The sequence below is a fragment of the Pleuronectes platessa genome, chromosome 24 (genome assembly GCF_947347685.1).
Source record: "Pleuronectes platessa chromosome 24, fPlePla1.1, whole genome shotgun sequence".
Classification (NCBI taxonomy): domain Eukaryota; kingdom Metazoa; phylum Chordata; class Actinopteri; order Pleuronectiformes; family Pleuronectidae; genus Pleuronectes; species Pleuronectes platessa.
The window spans coordinates 1,670,124-1,688,733 of NC_070649.1; the positions used below are offsets into that span (position 1 = coordinate 1,670,124).

General features: G+C 46.5%; 2 protein-coding genes across 2 annotated transcripts in view; one reads left to right on the forward strand and one right to left on the reverse strand.

Moving 5' to 3' along the window:
• Positions 1–1,286: 1,286 nt before the first annotated feature.
• On the forward strand, positions 1,287–6,325 carry LOC128431250 (tubulin alpha chain). The gene is made up of 4 exons (XM_053417514.1): positions 1,287–1,414; positions 4,085–4,307; positions 4,681–4,829; positions 5,096–6,325. Exons 1-4 carry the CDS (start codon positions 1,412–1,414, stop codon positions 6,068–6,070), a joined length of 1,350 nt encoding a protein of 449 aa, XP_053273489.1. The 5' UTR covers positions 1,287–1,411; the 3' UTR covers positions 6,071–6,325.
• An 813-nt stretch (positions 6,326–7,138) lies between these two features.
• The window catches only part of LOC128431248 (inactive dipeptidyl peptidase 10), a 28,165-nt gene continuing 16,693 nt past the window's right edge, over positions 7,139–18,610 (reverse strand). The window contains exons 6-26 of the mRNA XM_053417512.1: positions 18,477–18,529; positions 18,297–18,378; positions 17,695–17,815; positions 16,936–17,090; positions 16,615–16,836; positions 16,059–16,097; positions 15,746–15,853; positions 15,571–15,662; positions 15,121–15,168; positions 14,919–15,037; positions 14,746–14,793; positions 13,711–13,809; positions 13,554–13,623; positions 13,262–13,390; positions 13,123–13,188; positions 12,362–12,416; positions 12,145–12,244; positions 11,636–11,694; positions 10,752–10,824; positions 10,600–10,673; positions 7,139–10,001 (exon numbers count right to left, since the gene is read on the reverse strand). Of these exons, the coding sequence (XP_053273487.1) occupies positions 9,870–10,001; positions 10,600–10,673; positions 10,752–10,824; positions 11,636–11,694; positions 12,145–12,244; positions 12,362–12,416; positions 13,123–13,188; positions 13,262–13,390; positions 13,554–13,623; positions 13,711–13,809; positions 14,746–14,793; positions 14,919–15,037; positions 15,121–15,168; positions 15,571–15,662; positions 15,746–15,853; positions 16,059–16,097; positions 16,615–16,836; positions 16,936–17,090; positions 17,695–17,815; positions 18,297–18,378; positions 18,477–18,529 (1,944 nt within the window). The 3' untranslated portion in view covers positions 7,139–9,869. The remainder of the gene's footprint in view (positions 10,002–10,599; positions 10,674–10,751; positions 10,825–11,635; positions 11,695–12,144; positions 12,245–12,361; positions 12,417–13,122; positions 13,189–13,261; positions 13,391–13,553; positions 13,624–13,710; positions 13,810–14,745; positions 14,794–14,918; positions 15,038–15,120; positions 15,169–15,570; positions 15,663–15,745; positions 15,854–16,058; positions 16,098–16,614; positions 16,837–16,935; positions 17,091–17,694; positions 17,816–18,296; positions 18,379–18,476; positions 18,530–18,610) is intronic.

Here is an 18,610-nt window from a genome sequence, read left to right on the forward strand (position 1 = left end):
ATGGACAGGTGAGGCTCACAGGGCTCGAGCGGGGGGGGGGGGGGGGGGGGGGGGGGGGGGAATACTTTTAACACGTTTGGACCCAACACATGAAACTCAGTGCTTCAGAGATGTCCGACAAATCTCAATGAGCTTTTCACTACAAAGGGAAGGTGGTAGAAAATCACTTTAAACTATTATTAAGACTAAGATGTGATATACTTGTGAAGGTGACATCATGATTATAGTTTACGCCTCATTTGATACTTTGGTGCATGATCACATCTGCAGGTAATAAGAAGACACTGACGTGGTTGAGGTGGGAGGCTTCAGGGCCCCTGAGGGTCCAGAGCTGTCCACTGAGCCACTGTCACAGCATGCGGGTGTGTGTGTCAATACAGGAAACGTCGAAGAGAGGGCGCCATCCAGTGGCTGGAACCTGCAGCACACCGTCAGGGGATCAGGGTGCTGTAAGGATTAGACACTTGAAAAAAACATGTGAGACTTTTCAGTATAAACTCAAGAGAAAATCAATTTAAATTTTCTACATAAACTATATGTTGATGTCTGAGTCATAAACACAAATACTTGTTTTTCCTGTGCTTTCCTCCTCTTTTCTTATCTTTTTTCATATTATATTTCTCATTTCTTTCTTGCTCTACTTTCTCTTGTTGTTGTTCCCATTTGTAAAAATCCTCTGTCTTCTTGTCTTTCTTCCTCCTCTTCCTCTTTCTCTTGTTGTTCCTCTTCTTGTTATCCATGTCCTTGTCCCTTCTTTCAATGTCTTCTCACTCTTCTTTTTCTCGTCCTTCCCTCCATTTCTACTTCCTATCCTTTTTATTCTCTCTCTTTTCTTGCTCCTATTATTCTTGCTCGTATTTAGTTGTTCTTCTTGTTTCTTCCTTTTTCTTGTTGTTCCTCCTCTTGTTATTCTCTCCCTTCTTGATCTTATTCTTGCTGCTCTTTTTCTTGTTCTCCTTGTTCTTCTTGTCGTTAATCTATTTGTTGTTAAGCATTTAGTTTGTTGTTCTTCCACTCTCTTCTCCTTCTTCTCCCTCTACCTCTTCTTCTCCTCCTCTTGTCCTTCAGCCTTTGTCTCATTTGTCCTCTTCTTCTCTTTCTTCTCGTTCTTCTTCACACGAGCACACTCTTCACTCCTGAATCCTCTCAAACAGAAGTCCAACACTTCACTAAACGCACTTTCATGCTCCAGGTTTTATTCTGACGTGTGATTTCATATTTAGAACTAGCAGTGTGGGGCGTGGCCGCGGCCCTCGGCTCCTCCTCCCCAGCCCGCCCCCTGTAGTAGCTATATAAACAGCAGCGCTCCCCTCTGGTGGGACTTCCCTCACAGAGATCTCATTATAGGTGAACTGTGAGAACACACGTTTCTTCTTCGTCTACACAATCAGGAAAAACTTAAAGCAACAAAATGGTGAGTTTCACATTATTATCATCGTGGTTAATAACTAACGCGTGCTGTCAGATATTAAATCAGATTTAAATCCGGCTCCATTCAGAGATTTTTCTTTATCTGCTGCGTATCGAATCCGACATTTAACTTTAATGATCTCGTATTAATCCGTGGTTGCTTCTGGTTTGAGTGGATTTGATTTAATTTGATTTAAATCCTGTTGATCTGGAGCTTTTCTCCTTCGCCTCCTCCTGAATGGCCCTCCGGGCTGCGGGAGGGGGGAGGGGCGCTTTGTGGCACGTGAAGCTCACAAGTGTTTTTAAAGTGTTTTATTAAAATCGGAGAAACAACATGGAGGTCTGGCCGGTGGGTGGGGGGAGACGTGTCGCAGCCGCGAGGCTCCGGGCCCGGGGAAGGCGCGGTGTTCCCACCCGGGCTGCGGGGGCCTGTCAGCCGGGAGGAGGCTCGCTCGCCCGCCGGGAGGAGGAATGCTGATGTGGCTCTTTTCACGTCGGTGCTCCGGCTGCTCGCCACCTACGATCCGCTGCCGGCTTCATCCATTTTGAAAAACACACGCCCTTTTTTTTTTTTTACCAAACCGAGGGAAAGGAGATTTTAAATCAGACACGAGGCGCGGGGGGCCATTGTCGATCCAACGTGTCACCGCGCAGAGTTCGATTCCCTCCCTTTCTATGTGCGTTCCACTTTAGCTCCTGCGTAGAGGAAGAATGTCGTAATGTTTGCGGATCGTTTTGAAATCGTTGAGAAACAGACATTTGACATCTGGTGGCTGTTCCCGCTTCGGGTCGCAACCTGGCGGAACGGGGGGGGGGAATCCTTTGGAACAGCTTGTCTTCTTTCCACTCGACACATTTAAGATCTGAGGGATCGAACCTCATCCGAGCTAAAGCACCGTTAACACATCCGGCCATTTTGATTTCATTAATAAAACCCGTTCAAATGCGCCTTTCCGGGTTCGAACCCGCTTTTTACCGCACAATGCTCCTCTTGTGTTCGATCGCGCGCGCAGGGCCTCCCCGACGTCGAGCGTGACGCACTTTCAGGCCGGAAGAGAAACCGGAAGTAGATGGTGTCGGAGCCCGGATGTGTAAAAAAAAATCTCTGCGGCGGGGTTTGTCCTATAAACACGAACCAGTGTGTTGGAGCTGCTAACATGGCCGCTCCCTCCTCCTGTCGCACTCCCCCCGCAGATGTCAGATCTGTAGGCTCACGCAGCAGCTGTGACTTGTCTGGAGCTTTTTATAATCTGCACTGAGATCAGCTGGTCGGGTGCTTTTATTTTTAAGAGCATAACATCTTTATATATTTAATAAGCAGGAGGGTTTGTCGGTTAGAGCTGCTGCGTATGTGTGTGGGGGGAGGGGGTGGCTCACTCAGAATAGCCCTTCTGCTGAGATGGCCTCCAAACTTAGCCACTCCCACGTCACGTCCACCTCTAGGTTCTTAGTGGAGGTCAGAGGTCAAATGGTCGATATTCACAACAAGGCTGGAAGAAAGAGAATTCAAGTTTATTATCTCTAAATGCATTTCCTGCTATAGTTTATTATTGTAATAGTTGGTCATTCTTAAATGAATTACTTTATAGTAATTAAACATGTATTTTATTTATGAATCGTTAGTTTTGAGAAGTGGTAAATAAACGTATCAATATATGTAAAGTTGTGTCTGTTCAGTGAAGCCAGGAGAGAAACTCTTGTGTACTTAGTGATCAGAAGTTGTGTAGCTCTTTTCTGGAGTGCGATTGTGTTGCTGGTGACGTCTCACTGGAAAACCCAGAGCCGCTCTGTCAGGATGTTCTCTAGCGCCGGCTCACAGAGCGACTTACGCACTGGAATTTAACAACACAAATATTTGACAGGCGCAAGTCACACGTCTCCTCTAAGAATTAGGTCAGAGGCACAGTCTGAACCCGCCCCCCCCCCCCCCCCCCCCCCCCCCCCCCTTACATCACCAGTAAATGAGGAACTATTAGTCAGACGTGGATTTCACTTTGATGCAGCAACACTTGGAAACAAGTTGTGTCCTCATGTTACCAGTGGCAGTTGGACTTCTGTTGACAGACCTGCAGCGGTCATGTGACCACAGCAGTGGAACAAAGCTTTAACACATCAGCAGATGGGAGGCGAATGAAGCTGATTTCATCCTCCAGTTATTTCTCTCATTTTGAAAAGAGCAGTTTACTAAAGTCCCTCTGGGCAAATGTTCAAGTAATTAGAACAAACTGGTTTCCAGTCTGTAGGAACCAGCGCCTTCCTCCTCCAACACCCAGTTTATTTACAGGGAAGGAGAAATGCCTCAGCAGGGTGTGGGAGCACTTTGGCCCCGACACGACTCTGCTAATCACCTCCCATCGCGTATTTAGATCTGACGACTGATTTCACATCCCACTGACAAGGATGTTTGAGCACTGTGCTGTGTGCAGAGGACGACCTCATGCAAACAAAACAAGAAAAGTCCCCGTGACACGTGGACTCCACCCAGTTAACTGTCATTCTTAGCAAGTCAAGACCAGTTAAAAACAGATATGACAGCTTAAGCTTTCCAGAAAAATAGTTTGACCTGTTTTATGTTTTGAAATGTAGTGTTTTTGACTTTCAGCCGCTGGAAACTGATCTGCGGTCAGCCGTTGTTTAAATCAAAGACTAACTGCTTCTTTTCTTCCGTCCACAGCGCGAGTGTATCTCTATCCACGTTGGCCAGGCCGGTGTCCAGATGGGCAACACCTGCTGGGAGCTGTACTGTCTGGAACACGGCATCCAGCCGGACGGACAGATGCCAACAGTCAAGTCCGACGGGCGCGGAGACGACTCCTTCACCACCTTCTTCAGCGAGACCGGCAACGGGAAATACGTCCCCAGGGCCATCTTCGTGGACCTGGAGCCCACTGTCATCGGTGAGGAGGAGAAACCGGTTCCTTTAGCTAGAGAACGTTCCTGCCCTAGAGCGACAGGCGAGGAGTTCAAACAGCTTCTGTTTGAGACGTGAGCCATAAAGAGGACTCGAGCTGATCATTAGCTAAACCAATAAACTGTTTCAAGAGAGGGGTGATGCAACATTCATTTAGAGTCTGGCCAAAGTTCAATTTGAGCAATTAAAGTTATAAATTCCTTCAAAACTAGGTGTTTGTAGATTTATGTTTGACTATTTATACACTGAATATTTGCAGTTTGTTTCAATAAGTTTTAACATCTGAATTAAACAGATTTATACTTTAGACAAATCAATAATCAGTATTAACGCTCGACCTCTTCTCTCTCTCTCTCTAGATGAGGTTCGTACAGGAACATACCGCCAGCTCTTCCACCCCGAGCAGCTGATCTCTGGGAAGGAAGACGCCGCCAACAACTACGCCCGCGGTCACTACACAGTCGGAAAGGAGCACATCGACTCCGTCCTCGACAGGATCCGCAAACTGGTAAGAGGAGCTGAGGAGACACTGGCTGCTTAGAGTTGAGATCCAAACACGTTGAAGTCATTACCGGATGTTTCAACACATCCAGCAGACGTCATTAATCACAGTGTCTGAAGTGGAGAAAACTCCATCAGCTGGTGGTTTAGAGCTCAGGGAGATTTATTGCTTTTGTGAGCTGAAATGAAAACCACCACATCAAACTAAATTCCTTCTCTTCTAAACCCTGAGACCAGATGTGTGTTTGAACCTTCTCTTCTTCCCTCCTCCAGTCAGACCAGTGCACTGGGCTCCAGGGCTTCCTGGTCTTCCACTCCTTCGGCGGAGGAACCGGCTCCGGCTTCACCTCGCTCCTGATGGAGCGCCTCTCAGTAGACTTCGGCAAGAAGTCCAAGCTGGAGTTCGCCATCTACCCGGCTCCTCAGGTGTCCACAGCCGTGGTGGAACCCTACAACTCCATCCTCACCACCCACACCACCCTGGAGCACTCCGACTGCGCCTTCATGGTTGACAACGAAGCCATCTACGATATCTGCCGCAGGAACCTGGACATCGAGCGTCCGTCCTACACAAACCTCAATCGCCTTATCAGCCAGATTGTCTCCTCCATCACCGCCTCCCTGCGATTCGACGGCGCCCTGAACGTGGACCTGACCGAGTTCCAGACCAATCTGGTGCCTTACCCTCGTATCCACTTCCCTCTGGCCACCTACGCCCCCGTCATCTCTGCAGAGAAGGCCTACCACGAGCAGCTCACTGTGGCTGAGATCACCAACTCCTGCTTCGAGCCCGCCAACCAGATGGTGAAGTGCGACCCTCGCCACGGCAAGTACATGGCGTGCTGTCTGCTGTACCGCGGAGACGTGGTGCCCAAGGAGGTGAACGTGGCCATCGCCAACATCAAGACCAAGCGCTCCATCCAGTTTGTGGACTGGTGTCCCACCGGCTTCAAGGTCGGCATCAACTACCAGCCGCCCACCGCCGTTCCCGGTGGAGACCTGGCCAAGGTGCAGAGGGCCGTGTGCATGCTGAGCAACACCACCGCCATCGCCGAGGCCTGGGCGCGGCTCGACCACAAGTTCGACCTGATGTACGCCAAGAGGGCCTTCGTGCACTGGTACGTGGGAGAGGGCATGGAGGAGGGGGAGTTCTCCGAGGCCAGAGAGGACATGGCCGCTCTGGAGAAGGATTACGAGGAGGTCGGCGTCGACTCGTTCGAGGAAGACGAAGAGGGCGAAGAATATTAAACACAAGGACAGGGCTGGGTTGACGAAATGTTCAAATTTTCTCAGATTATAATGTCCAGAGTTTATTTTAATGTTCAACAGAGTGTTCATGTGCAGATTGACAGCTGGTGTGTCGACCACTAATAAACAAAACGTTCCTGCCGCTGCAGCAGTTTGTCTGAGCTCAATCCAATGGTGTTTGTTTTTATTCACATCTCCAGTGAAGGAGAAGAATTCATCTGTGGCTTTTTTCTAAATAAAGCTGTTTACATCGACTCCTCTTGTTCTGACCACATTATTCAATTTAACATGCTGTTTGAAAATGATAACCTAATCGTTGATCAGAGTTATTGGCAATTCATCTGCTTTTAGAAACTGAAATTATATATCGATTTAATCATCAGTCTGAGAATATGTTTCTCAGGGGCTGTGGTGATTAATCTACATATTTACTATGATATAAATGTTTTAACATGACTCATCCAAAATTAATTGATAACTTCTTTCAGTACAAGTATGAAACTGAACTAAAGATATTAATTTTTCTTCTGTTTTGCTTCAAATACTGAACTAAATCAGTGTTCCCACTCTGGGTGAACTGCATAACTTCCAACACCAGATGGCAGTGTGAGGCCTCTGAATACAGCAGTTTTTCACCAGTATTTAAATATCTGACGAATCTTTTTATTTCTTATAAGATTTATAAACTAAACTGACCAGTGTCGGCTCCTTATTAAGGAACTGTGGATTCCACATTTTACTTTCATACAGGTCCCTCCTGTTCTTCCTCTTGGTGAAAATAATTTTGACTTCCATGAAAGAGAAATTTAAAGATATGCGAACCGACTGCTAAGATTCTAAAAGATTAAAATCGAATAAAAGATGTGGTGTCCACGATATGATGCTTAATAACTACAGAGAAAAAGCAAACACAGAATTATAAAACATCAGAGCTGCCGAATGAGCAGAAGTCACCAGATAACTTGGACAGGACGTGGTCTGTGAACAACAGCCTCCATCTTGGTGGCAGCAGTAAGTGGAAGTTTCTCCTGAGCCTCAACGAGCTCCACGGCTCCCTCTGGTGGGGAAGAGACGTGACCGCGGCCTCGCTCTTTAAAGTAAAGCTGGTTTCAAAAGGAGCTTTTTCTCTTTTGTTACAGTAGAAAATGAACAAAAGGTTTCTTCTTCTTTGTGGATTGTCTAAGCAGAGCCACCAGAGACAGACTTACTTCCCGGGTCAGGTCTTAACTCACAGTTTGTGAAGTTGCTGTGTGACTCTTCGTCCTCACCTTCGCGTTCACTCTGTAATTGCGTTGATGTAATTAAAGCTGAGATTGAACAGTGTGGGCAGGGGATTTGAAAAGGTCACGAAGGACAGAGACAAAGATAAATGTTCTTTTCTCCGGTTCTTCATTAGAACAGAAAGCTCCTCCGTCACGTGTGAGTGTCTGAGGCACGTTAACACAGTCACATGTCCTCAGCAGGACAGAGACAAGAAGCTGCTGGAACCAGGACGGATTGACGTGGTTCAATGGATGGTTGAAGAAATACATTTAGATAAAAAGGTTTAAGTTAGATCTGCAGAAATACACAAGAAAAATGTCCAAAGCATGATGCAAAACAACAACAAAACCATGCAAAGAGACCACAAACGAGGCAGAGCGACCACAAAGAGACACAAAGCAAACACAAAAGGACCATGCTGATGCAAAATGTCAACAAAACCATGCAAAGAGACCAAAAACCGATATACAAACTGAACACAGGGACGCAAAGCAGACACAAAATGACCACACCATGATGCAAAATGTCAACAAAACGATGCTAAATGACCATATAAAGACTCAAAGCTCCCACAAAATGATGCAAACCAAACACATACTGATGCAAATTGACCACAAAGAGACACAAAGCCAACAGCTTGGAAACCTTAGAAACACAATAGAGTTGCTTTTTACTCCTCAACCACAAAACAAGACCCGAACACGTCTCCTTCATTGTTCTTTAATATTAAAACAGCCAAAAAATACAGTAAGCTCCTCCAGAATCACACGGACATTCACAGAACTCCCCGTCCCCGAGAACAGAACCAGACTTACAGAACAAATCCCAACAGAGACAAGAAGGACGTCACACACATTTACTCTAAAGTGGACGACAGCAGCTCCACGCGTCACCTCTATCTGGAGGATCCTGAGCCTGTTAGTGCCACGCTTAGCGGACCACAGTGTCACATGGTTCCCAAAAAACCTGTCAAACAGCTGGAGGGTGAAGAGGAGTCATTAAATAAAAGCACCCAGAACTGTGGCTACACTTATTTCAATTAGCAGGGCATAGAGATTGAGTTAAATCCTCAAAAAACTTGTTTCTATCTCCAGATATTTGTTTCAGTTGATGATAAAAAGGGACGTAGTGATTTTAAACCACCTTTAAGAGCAGTCAAATTTAATAAGAACGTAGAAAAGCTGCTATTTCCCCAATTATTAGTAATAATAAACTGTCTGTTATAAATCATAAGCTGTAGTCTTCTGTGTTTAACAGATGAGTCTAGTGTCAAAGTCACGTCACAGCAATAATCTCATTTAGTTCATGCAACTGTGTCGTAAACAAGAGAGACCGAGGACGTGGGACGTGGAGGTAAACCAAAATATAATAAGTGAAAGTGCTTTTCTAATAGATCGAAAGTGACCTACTGACCCTTTAAATGTTGTGAAACAATAAATATCGACTTGAGAAATAAATAAATACAAAAATAAATAAAAAATATCCCAGTTGAAACAGAACCAGGGACTGAAAAGTAAAGTTCTGTCCATCTATCAAGGTCTAGAGGTCGCACGACTCTACTGACTCTCGTGATAAATGTCGAAATTAAATGAGATGATTAACAAAACGTCACCAAAACGTCCTTCTTGTCTGGTTTTAAACCAAATGCGTTTTTCAGAAGACGACCGAGTTGCATGAAAACAAAAAATGTTACAATATCTAGAGAGAGAGTTTGTGATCGATGTAATCGGCTACTGAAAAAATCCATTTAATCCTAAATGGAAAAAAATAAACGTTTTCAACCCGTCAACAAAGAATCTTCATCAAGGCTCAGAGTGTTTTCTGTGGCACGATAAGAAAATACAGTGAACAGAGGCAGACACACACACACACACACACACACACACACACACAAAGACGAGCACACACACACAGGCTGAAAATGTTCTAACTATGATCAACTGTGACATTTTCTATTTTAATGGCTTTATCCCCGAAAACATTTAAATTGAAATACATTTGTTTCACTTGGTTGATCATAATTTTCTACTTTAGATTTTTGCCAATTGCAGAATCTTTCAAGATAAAATTCTTCATTAAAAAGTCTAAAAACTAGATTTATATTTCTGTGTAACGTCAGTAAAACTTTTATACATGAACTCTTTCCTTATTGTTTTGATTGGGCGACCCCTAGTGGCCGAAGTTACACACGTTATCAACAAGCTACCGTCACTTATTTACGTAGTTAAATACATTTTGAATTAAATATTCTGTGATAACTTCTCCGATGCTTGCGAGCTAGCGCCCCCTACAGGTCTGCACAGCATCGTGATCCTCGACATTACAGCAGACGGTTGGAACTTTATTCTACTTGAGGAGACGAGCGATGGAAACTAGTCTGAGACGTCGAGAAGAAGCTTGTCTTGTCAAATATTGTACGACAGGTATAAAAAACACACCCACACGCCCACACAGACACACACTTGAGTCTACCGGGGGGACACAAACGCTCAGTGACACACAAACCGAGACACACAGTGGTGGAAGGCTGTTCCTCTCACTCGTCGTCCACCTGCTGCTCGAGTAACGAGGACGCGTCGAGGAGACAGCCGCGGAAATAACCAATCAGGGAGTGAGTCAGCTGGATGCGGCTGCGCTGGGACAGGAAGTGTCCCTCGTCCGGGTAGATCTGAAGACATGAAGAGGACAGGAGGGAAAAAGAGTCAAGAGATAACGCAGATTCATGTGAAACTGAATATCAACAATTCATAAATCAAGATATTCCGCACTGATCTCTGAAGGTCAGAGTGGAAATCTTCCTCAAACTCTTTTAATCTATTAAAAACTCTTTGTTTCTGTTGGAGCCAAGTTTCTAAATATACATTTTTTTCATTATCCGAGACAAATAAGCCTCTTTTTCAGTGAGTTAAGTGTTTTTTTACTTTCTGGTTTGTCATCGAGGTGTGAAATGAGGTTTTCATGAGCGCAGGGACGATAACATTGATTTTGAATTAAAGAGGAATTTCATCCCTGAGGTGAAGTGAGAATCAGGTGAGTGAGAAAACAACACAACAACACAACACAACACAGAAGCTGTATTTTCATCTGTCTGCAGCTTTGTATAGAGATAGATGAAAGCTCCCAGAGCATCGTGATCGCCCCCTAGGGCTGGATGCAGTACATGTCATACACCCCATCCTCCATGTTAGCTCATGGTTCATTCCTTCATACCACAGAGTGAAACATCCTGATTGACAGCTGACTTCAGAATAAGACGTGTTATCTACCTGCATGGTGTAGTTGGCTCCGATCTTTATCAAGTGCTTGATGAGCTCTGCTGAGTGAGTGAAGTGGACGTTGGCTGTGGAGACAAAGGAGACGTGTCACACAGAGGACTCACTCCTGCCGGTGAGGACACACGTGAGGAGAGTGGACGTACCATCGGCCGTCCCGTGAGCCAGGAACAGAGTTCCTCCCTGCAGACCCTTCATGTTGCTCAGGACTCTGGACGCCTGGACGCACAGATAAAGAGACGTTAGTCCAACTCAGAAACATCAGAGGAGGATTTCAAGAGCAGACGAGGACGACGACTGAAGAGCAGCGGGAGGAAGGATTTTAAAAAGAGAAAGACGCTGCTACAGGTTCAGAGGATCTTGGGTTTTAAATTCAGATTTAAGTTATGAGGATTAAATTGAATCAGTCTGATCAGACGCTGCCACATCTCACGTCTCACTTCTATAGACGTCATTTGTTGCAGAACTCAACACACACAAGCTGCCACCGGCTGTGAGAGTCAGAAATAGCTTCCTCTGGCCCAGTTATGCTTCAGCCCACTTAGGAGGAAAAACACACACGCTGGCTTCAACCTTCACGTGGAGGACAACTGTGTATTTTTGTTTCCCGCCTCCACCTGTTGGCATTTCCCTGTTCTTCTTCCCCTCGCTGCTGCCTCAGATAATACTTGGAGCGTTGCCTGAGACGCCGGGGGCCACGTTCTCCTCTTTGTCTTTAACAGAACGTGACAGGTTTGTTTGTGAAGCGAGGAGGAGCGGAGCATATTTCCATTTAGACCTCGGTGACCTGCTTTAGAAACACGACCAGGAAACCGAGCTGGAGTCCACGTGCACAGAGAAACAAACCATGACACTCGACTGGGGGGTTTTCATTTAGAGGCTTTGGGGTTTTATTGGCTCTGTGAACAGTTTAACTCCTGTTTCCATCAATAATCTAACCTGAACTTCAGATTAAAAACTGAGATTTGATGCATAACTGAACATGAACCCAGGCCCGGCCACAGAAGGATGAGGAGGAGAAGCAGCTCACTTGGTATTTGCTCTCCTCGGTGGAGGGCGAGCCCAGGTATCTCTCAGAAAAGGCCGAGGCTGAAGGAGAAAGAGCAGAAAACACAGGTTATTAGAAGTAGAATCAGAATCAAGTGGCACAACAACAAATGCAGGAGCTTCTTTTTGCTTTAACACAGAGATTGTACATGTTTAACAGAGTTCATGATGTTTTTAAAGCATCTTTTTCCAGCCTCGAACAAAGGCTTTGAATCCTTGATGTTTTCTGTTCCAGAGGATTTCCCCTCACTTGTGTTTATTAGATTCTAATCACACACCAGTCGCTGCTCGGCTGCAGCGCTGCTCTGACACTGGTCCCAGTAATGAAAGCTTTTCATCCTAAAACCCAATAAGCCTGAATTCCCGTACGCAGATCCTACAGATAATTAAAGTCTCAGCCGCCAGACCAACTTGTGAAGGACAAAGACGTCACGAGTGGAGCGCAGCAGCAGAGGTAATAAACCTCCTGCCTCCCTGCAGAGCCTCACTCACCGTACATGGACCAGTCGATGATCGGAGTCTGAGCCGCGGCACATCTCACCAGCCGCTCGGGCGACTTCAGCATCGTCAGCGCCAGGAAGCCGCCGTAATCCTGGTGGAGACACAACGAGCTGTGGGTCGACTCTCATGTCAAACACACACGCACACACTTGTGTTAATATTTATAAAATCAAGAGAATCTGATGAATTCAGAGTCTGAAGGACGAACCTCTCCGAAGACTCCGACCCGAGTGCGGTCGATGAACGGCAGCTTCACCAGGTATCTGCAGAACACACACACATTTAAAATGAGCTTGTGAGTAAAGAGGCCTCAGCTGCAGCTCTGTGACCAGCAGGAGGTCGAAGGTCAATCCTGAGACAAGCGCGTGAGAGAAACAAGAGAACCAGACAGAAGAAGAAGAAGAAGAATCGCCTGTTTGTTTCCATCTGTTTGAATCTTTTCTTCAGAACCTGAGTCGCACTGATAGAATCTCAACGCATAAAGATATTCATGAAAAAATAACACGGAGCGTTTTAAAGCAGATAAAGAAAAAGGGCAGCACGATAATAGAAGTTGAGTCAAACCCTCAAACCTTAATCTGTTCTTTATTTTTTATTCTTTATTCTTTATTCTTTATTCTGATCCCAAACACAAACAGCTGTTTCCCTGAGAGACCTCCTGAAGACATGGATTAACTGAACTCATCATAAGCTCCATCACACGTGAGATAATCTTTCTTAAAATGTCCGGTTTCATTAAACGTTCAGATTTATTAATTTAAATTAGAATCACTAGGACGCCAAATTTTAAATTTTCAGGTTCCAGAGATTCCCTCAAGCTGTTCCTGCGATAGATCGAAGAGTGAGACTAACGGACAGACAACCTAAGAACATTCTGCCTTCCGGCCACTAGGGGCTGCCAACGCGGAGCTTTACAAATCTCCTTCACAGACGATTCCAAAGTAAAAGGAGCCGGAGCGTGTGACGTACTCGAGAGCAGCCATCTGGTCTTCAGCGTCCACGGAGCCGAGCTTCAGATGAACGTCCTGTGAAACCCTGTGGAGAAGAAACCATCAGCACAGAGTCTAACAGCTTCTATGTGTGTTGCTTTGAGGAGAATCAACTTCACCTTTGACCTCTGAAACCAGAACCTCTGCCGTCGAGTCGAGCCACGATGACCTGCTCAGATCCCACCAGCACCCAGTCCCAGTCCGGCTTGAACTCCTGAGTCACCGTCTGGGTCCCAGGAGAACTGCCGCTGTCAGGAAGCAACCGAGAGGTGAATGGTTCATCATAGACATTATGAATCTGCTCGTCTTTAAATCAGATCAAACAACAAGTTTTAATCTCTGCTTGTAATAAAAGGACGACATCACAGTTTAAAAAGTCTCAGTCTCAGAAAAGTAGAGAAACAGGCTTACACGACGAGGAGGAGGCCGTAGAGGAAGGACTCGGAGAAGTCGGGGGGGTAGTTGAGCTTCAGCGGCAGCTCTGTGAGACGCAGACATATTGTGTGTGAGATCTCAGGAGCATCGCACACAGACACACAAACAGCTTCCTACTGCTCTTCATCTGTACCGAAGTTTCCGTGTGTGATGACGCGGATGTCGGTCTGAACCGTCCTCTTGGTCCCGAGCGCCGTGCGGAGGGGAAGGTTGTTCTCCAGGATGAAATACGCTGAGAAGAAAGAGATTAATAAAGTTTCTGTTGAATGAAGACCAGAGTCACAGAGTTAAACAGACACGACTCGGAGGAGAAGGGCCTCGGACCAGAGCACCACAGGTAATTAGAGGGAAAGAACTTTGTGGATAGCTTGGACTTTTGGACCAATCACAGGAAGCGGAGACGGCGTCAAACAACAGAAGAAGAAGAAGAAGAAGAAGAAGAAGAAGAAGAAGAAGAAGAAGAAGAAGAAGAAGAAGAAGAAGAAGAAGAAGAGGGGAAGCAGCTGCAGGAGGAAACAATGTGTGAACCACGAGGACGTTCATTTGATGCATTTGAACTAGTAATGAGTACTGTGTAATACTGTAGTACTGTGTCCTACTTTAGTACTGTAGTATTGTAGTACTGTGGAGTACTGTAGTACTGTAGAGTATTGTAGTACTGTGTAGTACTGTAGAGACTGCGCCTGAAGGTGCTGATGCTGGTAGTAAAACCATCATGATGTTACCATGGCAACCAAATGAACCAGTAACAGAAAGACTACTCCCCCCCCCCCTCCCAGCTGTCTACAAACCAATCAGAGTCAAGTATCGGTGGCCGCCGCCCACTCGGGTGATGACGAACGTCTGTCAGACAAAAGTCTTTAGTCCCTGAATCTCCATGTGAAACCAGAACTCACAGATCAAAGGAAACACGTGAAGCTTCAGACTCAGATCAGAACTGAAGGTGAACAGAATCATGATTCGGACAAATGACTCAGCACTTTTTACAAATGTGTTTTGCTCCTCCGGTCGTGGGCGTTGGAATAAAAACATCTTGAACTGAAATAAATCACCGGCCTGGAATCCTGCAGCTGCTTCCACACAAACCAGATGATGACTCTTAATCTGAGACACACAACATCTGGACACACAAACTGGGTTCACATGAAACGTGATGAGGACGACTCACAGTCCACGTCGTCCAGGTTCAGGAGCAGCACAGCTGGAACTCCAGGGCCTGACAGGGAAGGAGAGTTTCTACTTTTACTGACGGATGGTTCAGTTTGTGTGTAAACAGATCATAAATTATAAAGAAGACTAATCCAGACAGAGGAGAGAAGCTGCTCCTCCGGACTCTCTGACCTTTGCAGCTCAGGACGGCGTGCTGAGCGTCGGGGTGGACGTTCGCCTCGAAGAACGAACACTCCTCCTTCAGTCCACAGGTGAGACATCTGCGTGGAAAGAGGCCGAGGGTGGAGACCCTGTGAGAGGTGAAACGTGTTTATCCTACTGGTCATAGGAGGAATGAGTCACCTGAGAGGACGACAGGGCTGTGGTGAGTTACCAGAATAAGTGTCTCTGCTGCGCCGAGTCCTCTGTGCTCAGGAAGTATCTGTGTGAGAGAAGCAGAGCAGCTAAAGTAGGACAAGGTCGTGGATCTATTATACATGTGCATTCAGCAGCCTCTGCGTGGCGGGGCTGCCCGACCACACACCCTGCGGCGCACAGAGCACGATCACAAACACACACACTTCACTGCTGCGACACACAACAGAAGAATCCGCTGCACCGGGCGAATTCTGATCGAGAAGACGTCAAAGAACCGAGAACATTCTGATCACATCGGAAAAACAACAAGCCACAAAGCACCGGATGTTAAATAATTCAATTTCTAATAAGTGTTTTTCTGCAGCGAGTTGTGTCTTCACGCAGCTAAAAGGCCACAGTGCTGGGAGTTGGAGTTCCACTGGTTTTTTCTCTGCATCTAATGTCAGAAACTTAAACTGGAACTCACACGAGCTGGTTGTTCTCGTCATAAGCTACGATGTCCGTCACCTCCCAGTCTCCTGACGTCAGGTGGCGAACCTCGTCCTGGTCGCTCCGCAGCTGGAGGACAATCAGTGTCAAGGGTTAGAAGGAGAAACAGCAGGGGGGGGTGGGGGGGGAAGGGAGACCTAGGGGGGATTCACCTTCTTCGTGAACATGGTGATGTGGTGGAAGTCTCCCTGACCTCCTTGTTTCACAGGCAGCGTGAGGAAGAACCTGCTCCTGTCCTTGGAGAACAGCGGCTCCTGTCCCTGCAGAGACACACAGACTTCAGAGGGGACACACTTCATGCATGGACGAGTTCTGCCTCCGTGATGGATCATGCATCACTGGGAGATACAGATGGAGATGCACCACCACACAATGGCAAGGTCATTACTTCATGTCCTGCACTTGAGAGGACATTTAGTGAGCAGGACACAGTGACTGAAGAGAAACGTGTGTGTCCAGGTTTACCTGTCTGGACAGCCACGTCTCCGAGGTGTCCCTGTGTCTCTGAAAGAAAGGAGGAGACAAACGAAGATTCACTTTTCCACACAGTAAATGTTCTCCGGGATTCATCCAGACAAATGTTGAATAAGAGGTGATTACTTCACGTCCACCTGAATTTAAGTTTCTACAAATAATTCATAGATGAGAGTTGTGTCTCAATTTGAAGACAGATTGCCTCCCAGCACCGCAAACCAGTCTGTCGCCATTTGGACAGGTCTCAGGACAACGTGTCCCAGGATTCATTGCATTTCTCCATTTCTGAGAGAGGTCACGGCGCCGACAGGCTACAAGACATCCGATGCTCAAGTGTCAGGCTTCAACTCAACCGACCAGCTGATGGTGCTAAATAACCAAGAGGCAATTAAAGGTTCTCAGTTGTCATCATGATGTCTCACCCTGTTTTTAACACTGTATATAATAGTACTGCAGCCAGCCACCAGGGGGCGATAAGAATCAATGGTGAACACTCACTGGTCAGCTGCATCTCTTTCCATGGACCAGTAGCACCAGTAGCACCCACCTGAAGACAGACTCCCAGCGTGGCGTCGCACTCCGTCAGCAGCGACAGGTTCTGCGCCCGGTTGACCCAGCGCACCACCAGGTGGGCGGGGCTGATCCACTTCACCATCGTGACGTAGAAGTCTCGGTGCCGCAGCTGATCTGGAGGCAGCAGCTCCTGAGTGTGAGTCGCTCCGAACAGGTTGACCAGTGACAGCTTGACCGCAGGGTTGGTCTGACCGGCCTGAAGACGTCAGATGGAGACACACACTGATGGACTGAAGACACCACCTGACACTACGCCTGATTGGAAGTAGAGCTGGAGGAGGGGGGGGGGGCTTACCATAGGATAGGGGTACTGGAGCCCTTTGGGGTAGGTGCTGCCGGTGAACTGGGGCAGAGCCATGTTGGGCACCCGGGTGTCGTCGATGGTGAGGAAGGCCAGTCGCTCCCCGTCCGGTGACCACCAGTGAGCCAGGTGTGAGCGCAGGATCTCCTCTGAGGAGACAGGTCACACATCTGAGGAGGTTCCTGACGCTCAGAGGAGAACACCACAACGAGCAGGAACCAGAGTCTCAAGAGGATTTGACATGAGCTTCTACAGCTGAATGTGTGGATTCGGTCTAATCTGGTGAACGCTGGTCAAAAACAGCCAAAATACAGCTTTGAATCAGAGAGTAAAACATAAACCTGCTCTTTCCTTCACTGTGAAACTGAATCCACGAGCTGAAATGATTCCTGTTGGTTTCCCATCTGTCTCTGTCTCTGCTGCTCTCTGTGCAAACTGCAGCTCGGTGCTGAATTTGTTGACACAGCGACTTAATGGATCGTGGACGCTTGTTGTTGTTGATTTTTCATCGAGTTTGTCTCGTCTGCTCCGCGGCTGTTTTAGTGTCAGAGACAAATCTTTGACTCGTTTTAAGATCATTGAACATTGCTCACAGAATAAACAACTAAAAAAAACATTGACTATCTGCAGCTGGCTGAGTTTGAACATTTCACACAGAATTTATAGACAAACAGATTAAAGATGCATCAGAAAAGTCCAGAAACTTTCTAATTTTCCGTGTTTCCACTTCACAGAACATTCGCGGGCGCTCACCTTCGTACAGCCAATCAGAGAGGCCGTTGAAGATGACGCCCTCCTTCCCGGAGGAAGTGATCCTCAGGGAGACGCTCTTCACATCCGACTGGTAGTAGATGTTATTCTCAAAGATGTAGATCTGGAGAGAAACACAGAAATCCTGGATTTGATTTGTGCTTCTTCTTTTTCCTGTTAAAGCCTCTTGTTGATCTCCGGTGCAGTAAGCCCGTGTGACGTTTCCTGCATGTTAACAAACATCCTGCCTCCACCTGGATTCTTCTTTATTCACTTTCCCCCGGCTCGGTTTCCAGCGGCCACTTTGAATTTCTGTCACATTTTGTCGGGGTCAACACACACATGCAAATAAAACGTTCCTCTTTTAACAGTCTGAGCTCCCGGGGCAAAAAAAACAACATTTAGGGAAAATGTAAAAAAAGCTCTTTTGTTCAACAGCCGAGCAAAAGGTCACGAATGGTTTCAAGGGTTTTAATCAGAATGAACTTTCACATTCCCGTTGAAAGCCTCACGATGCAGAGACTGGGAACACACTCTCCTCCCACTGTCCACACATGGTATATGATAACACTCATAATGGTGTGAGCTGGGGCCTTTAGACGTACCAGCTGTTGTCCTTGTTTGCCCCAAGCTGCGTGTTGGAGCACAGCGTTCTGGACCTCAGGAGGATTCAGCTCCCAAACCTCCCTGATACACAAACACAAACACACACACAAACACACACAACATCACAGAGCGTCATCACATTTAAAAACATAGAAATAAAACCAGCAGAGTGAACTCACCTGGTGTAGATGTTGTAGACGATATAGGACGCCGTGTAGGAATATCTGTAAATCTGCAATCAGAGTTCAGACCGTCACATAATAGAAATATTGATCTGGGTCTGATAAGTCTGTGGCGATGGCGAAAGAGGAGT

Coding starts and splice junctions, on each gene's coding strand:
- LOC128431250 (XM_053417514.1), top strand. Junction 4,308..4,680: donor CCTGGAGCCCACTGTCATCG/GTGAGGAGGAGA, acceptor CTCTCTCTCTAG/ATGAGGTTCGTACAGGAACA. Junction 4,830..5,095: donor TCGACAGGATCCGCAAACTG/GTAAGAGGAGCT, acceptor TCCCTCCTCCAG/TCAGACCAGTGCACTGGGCT.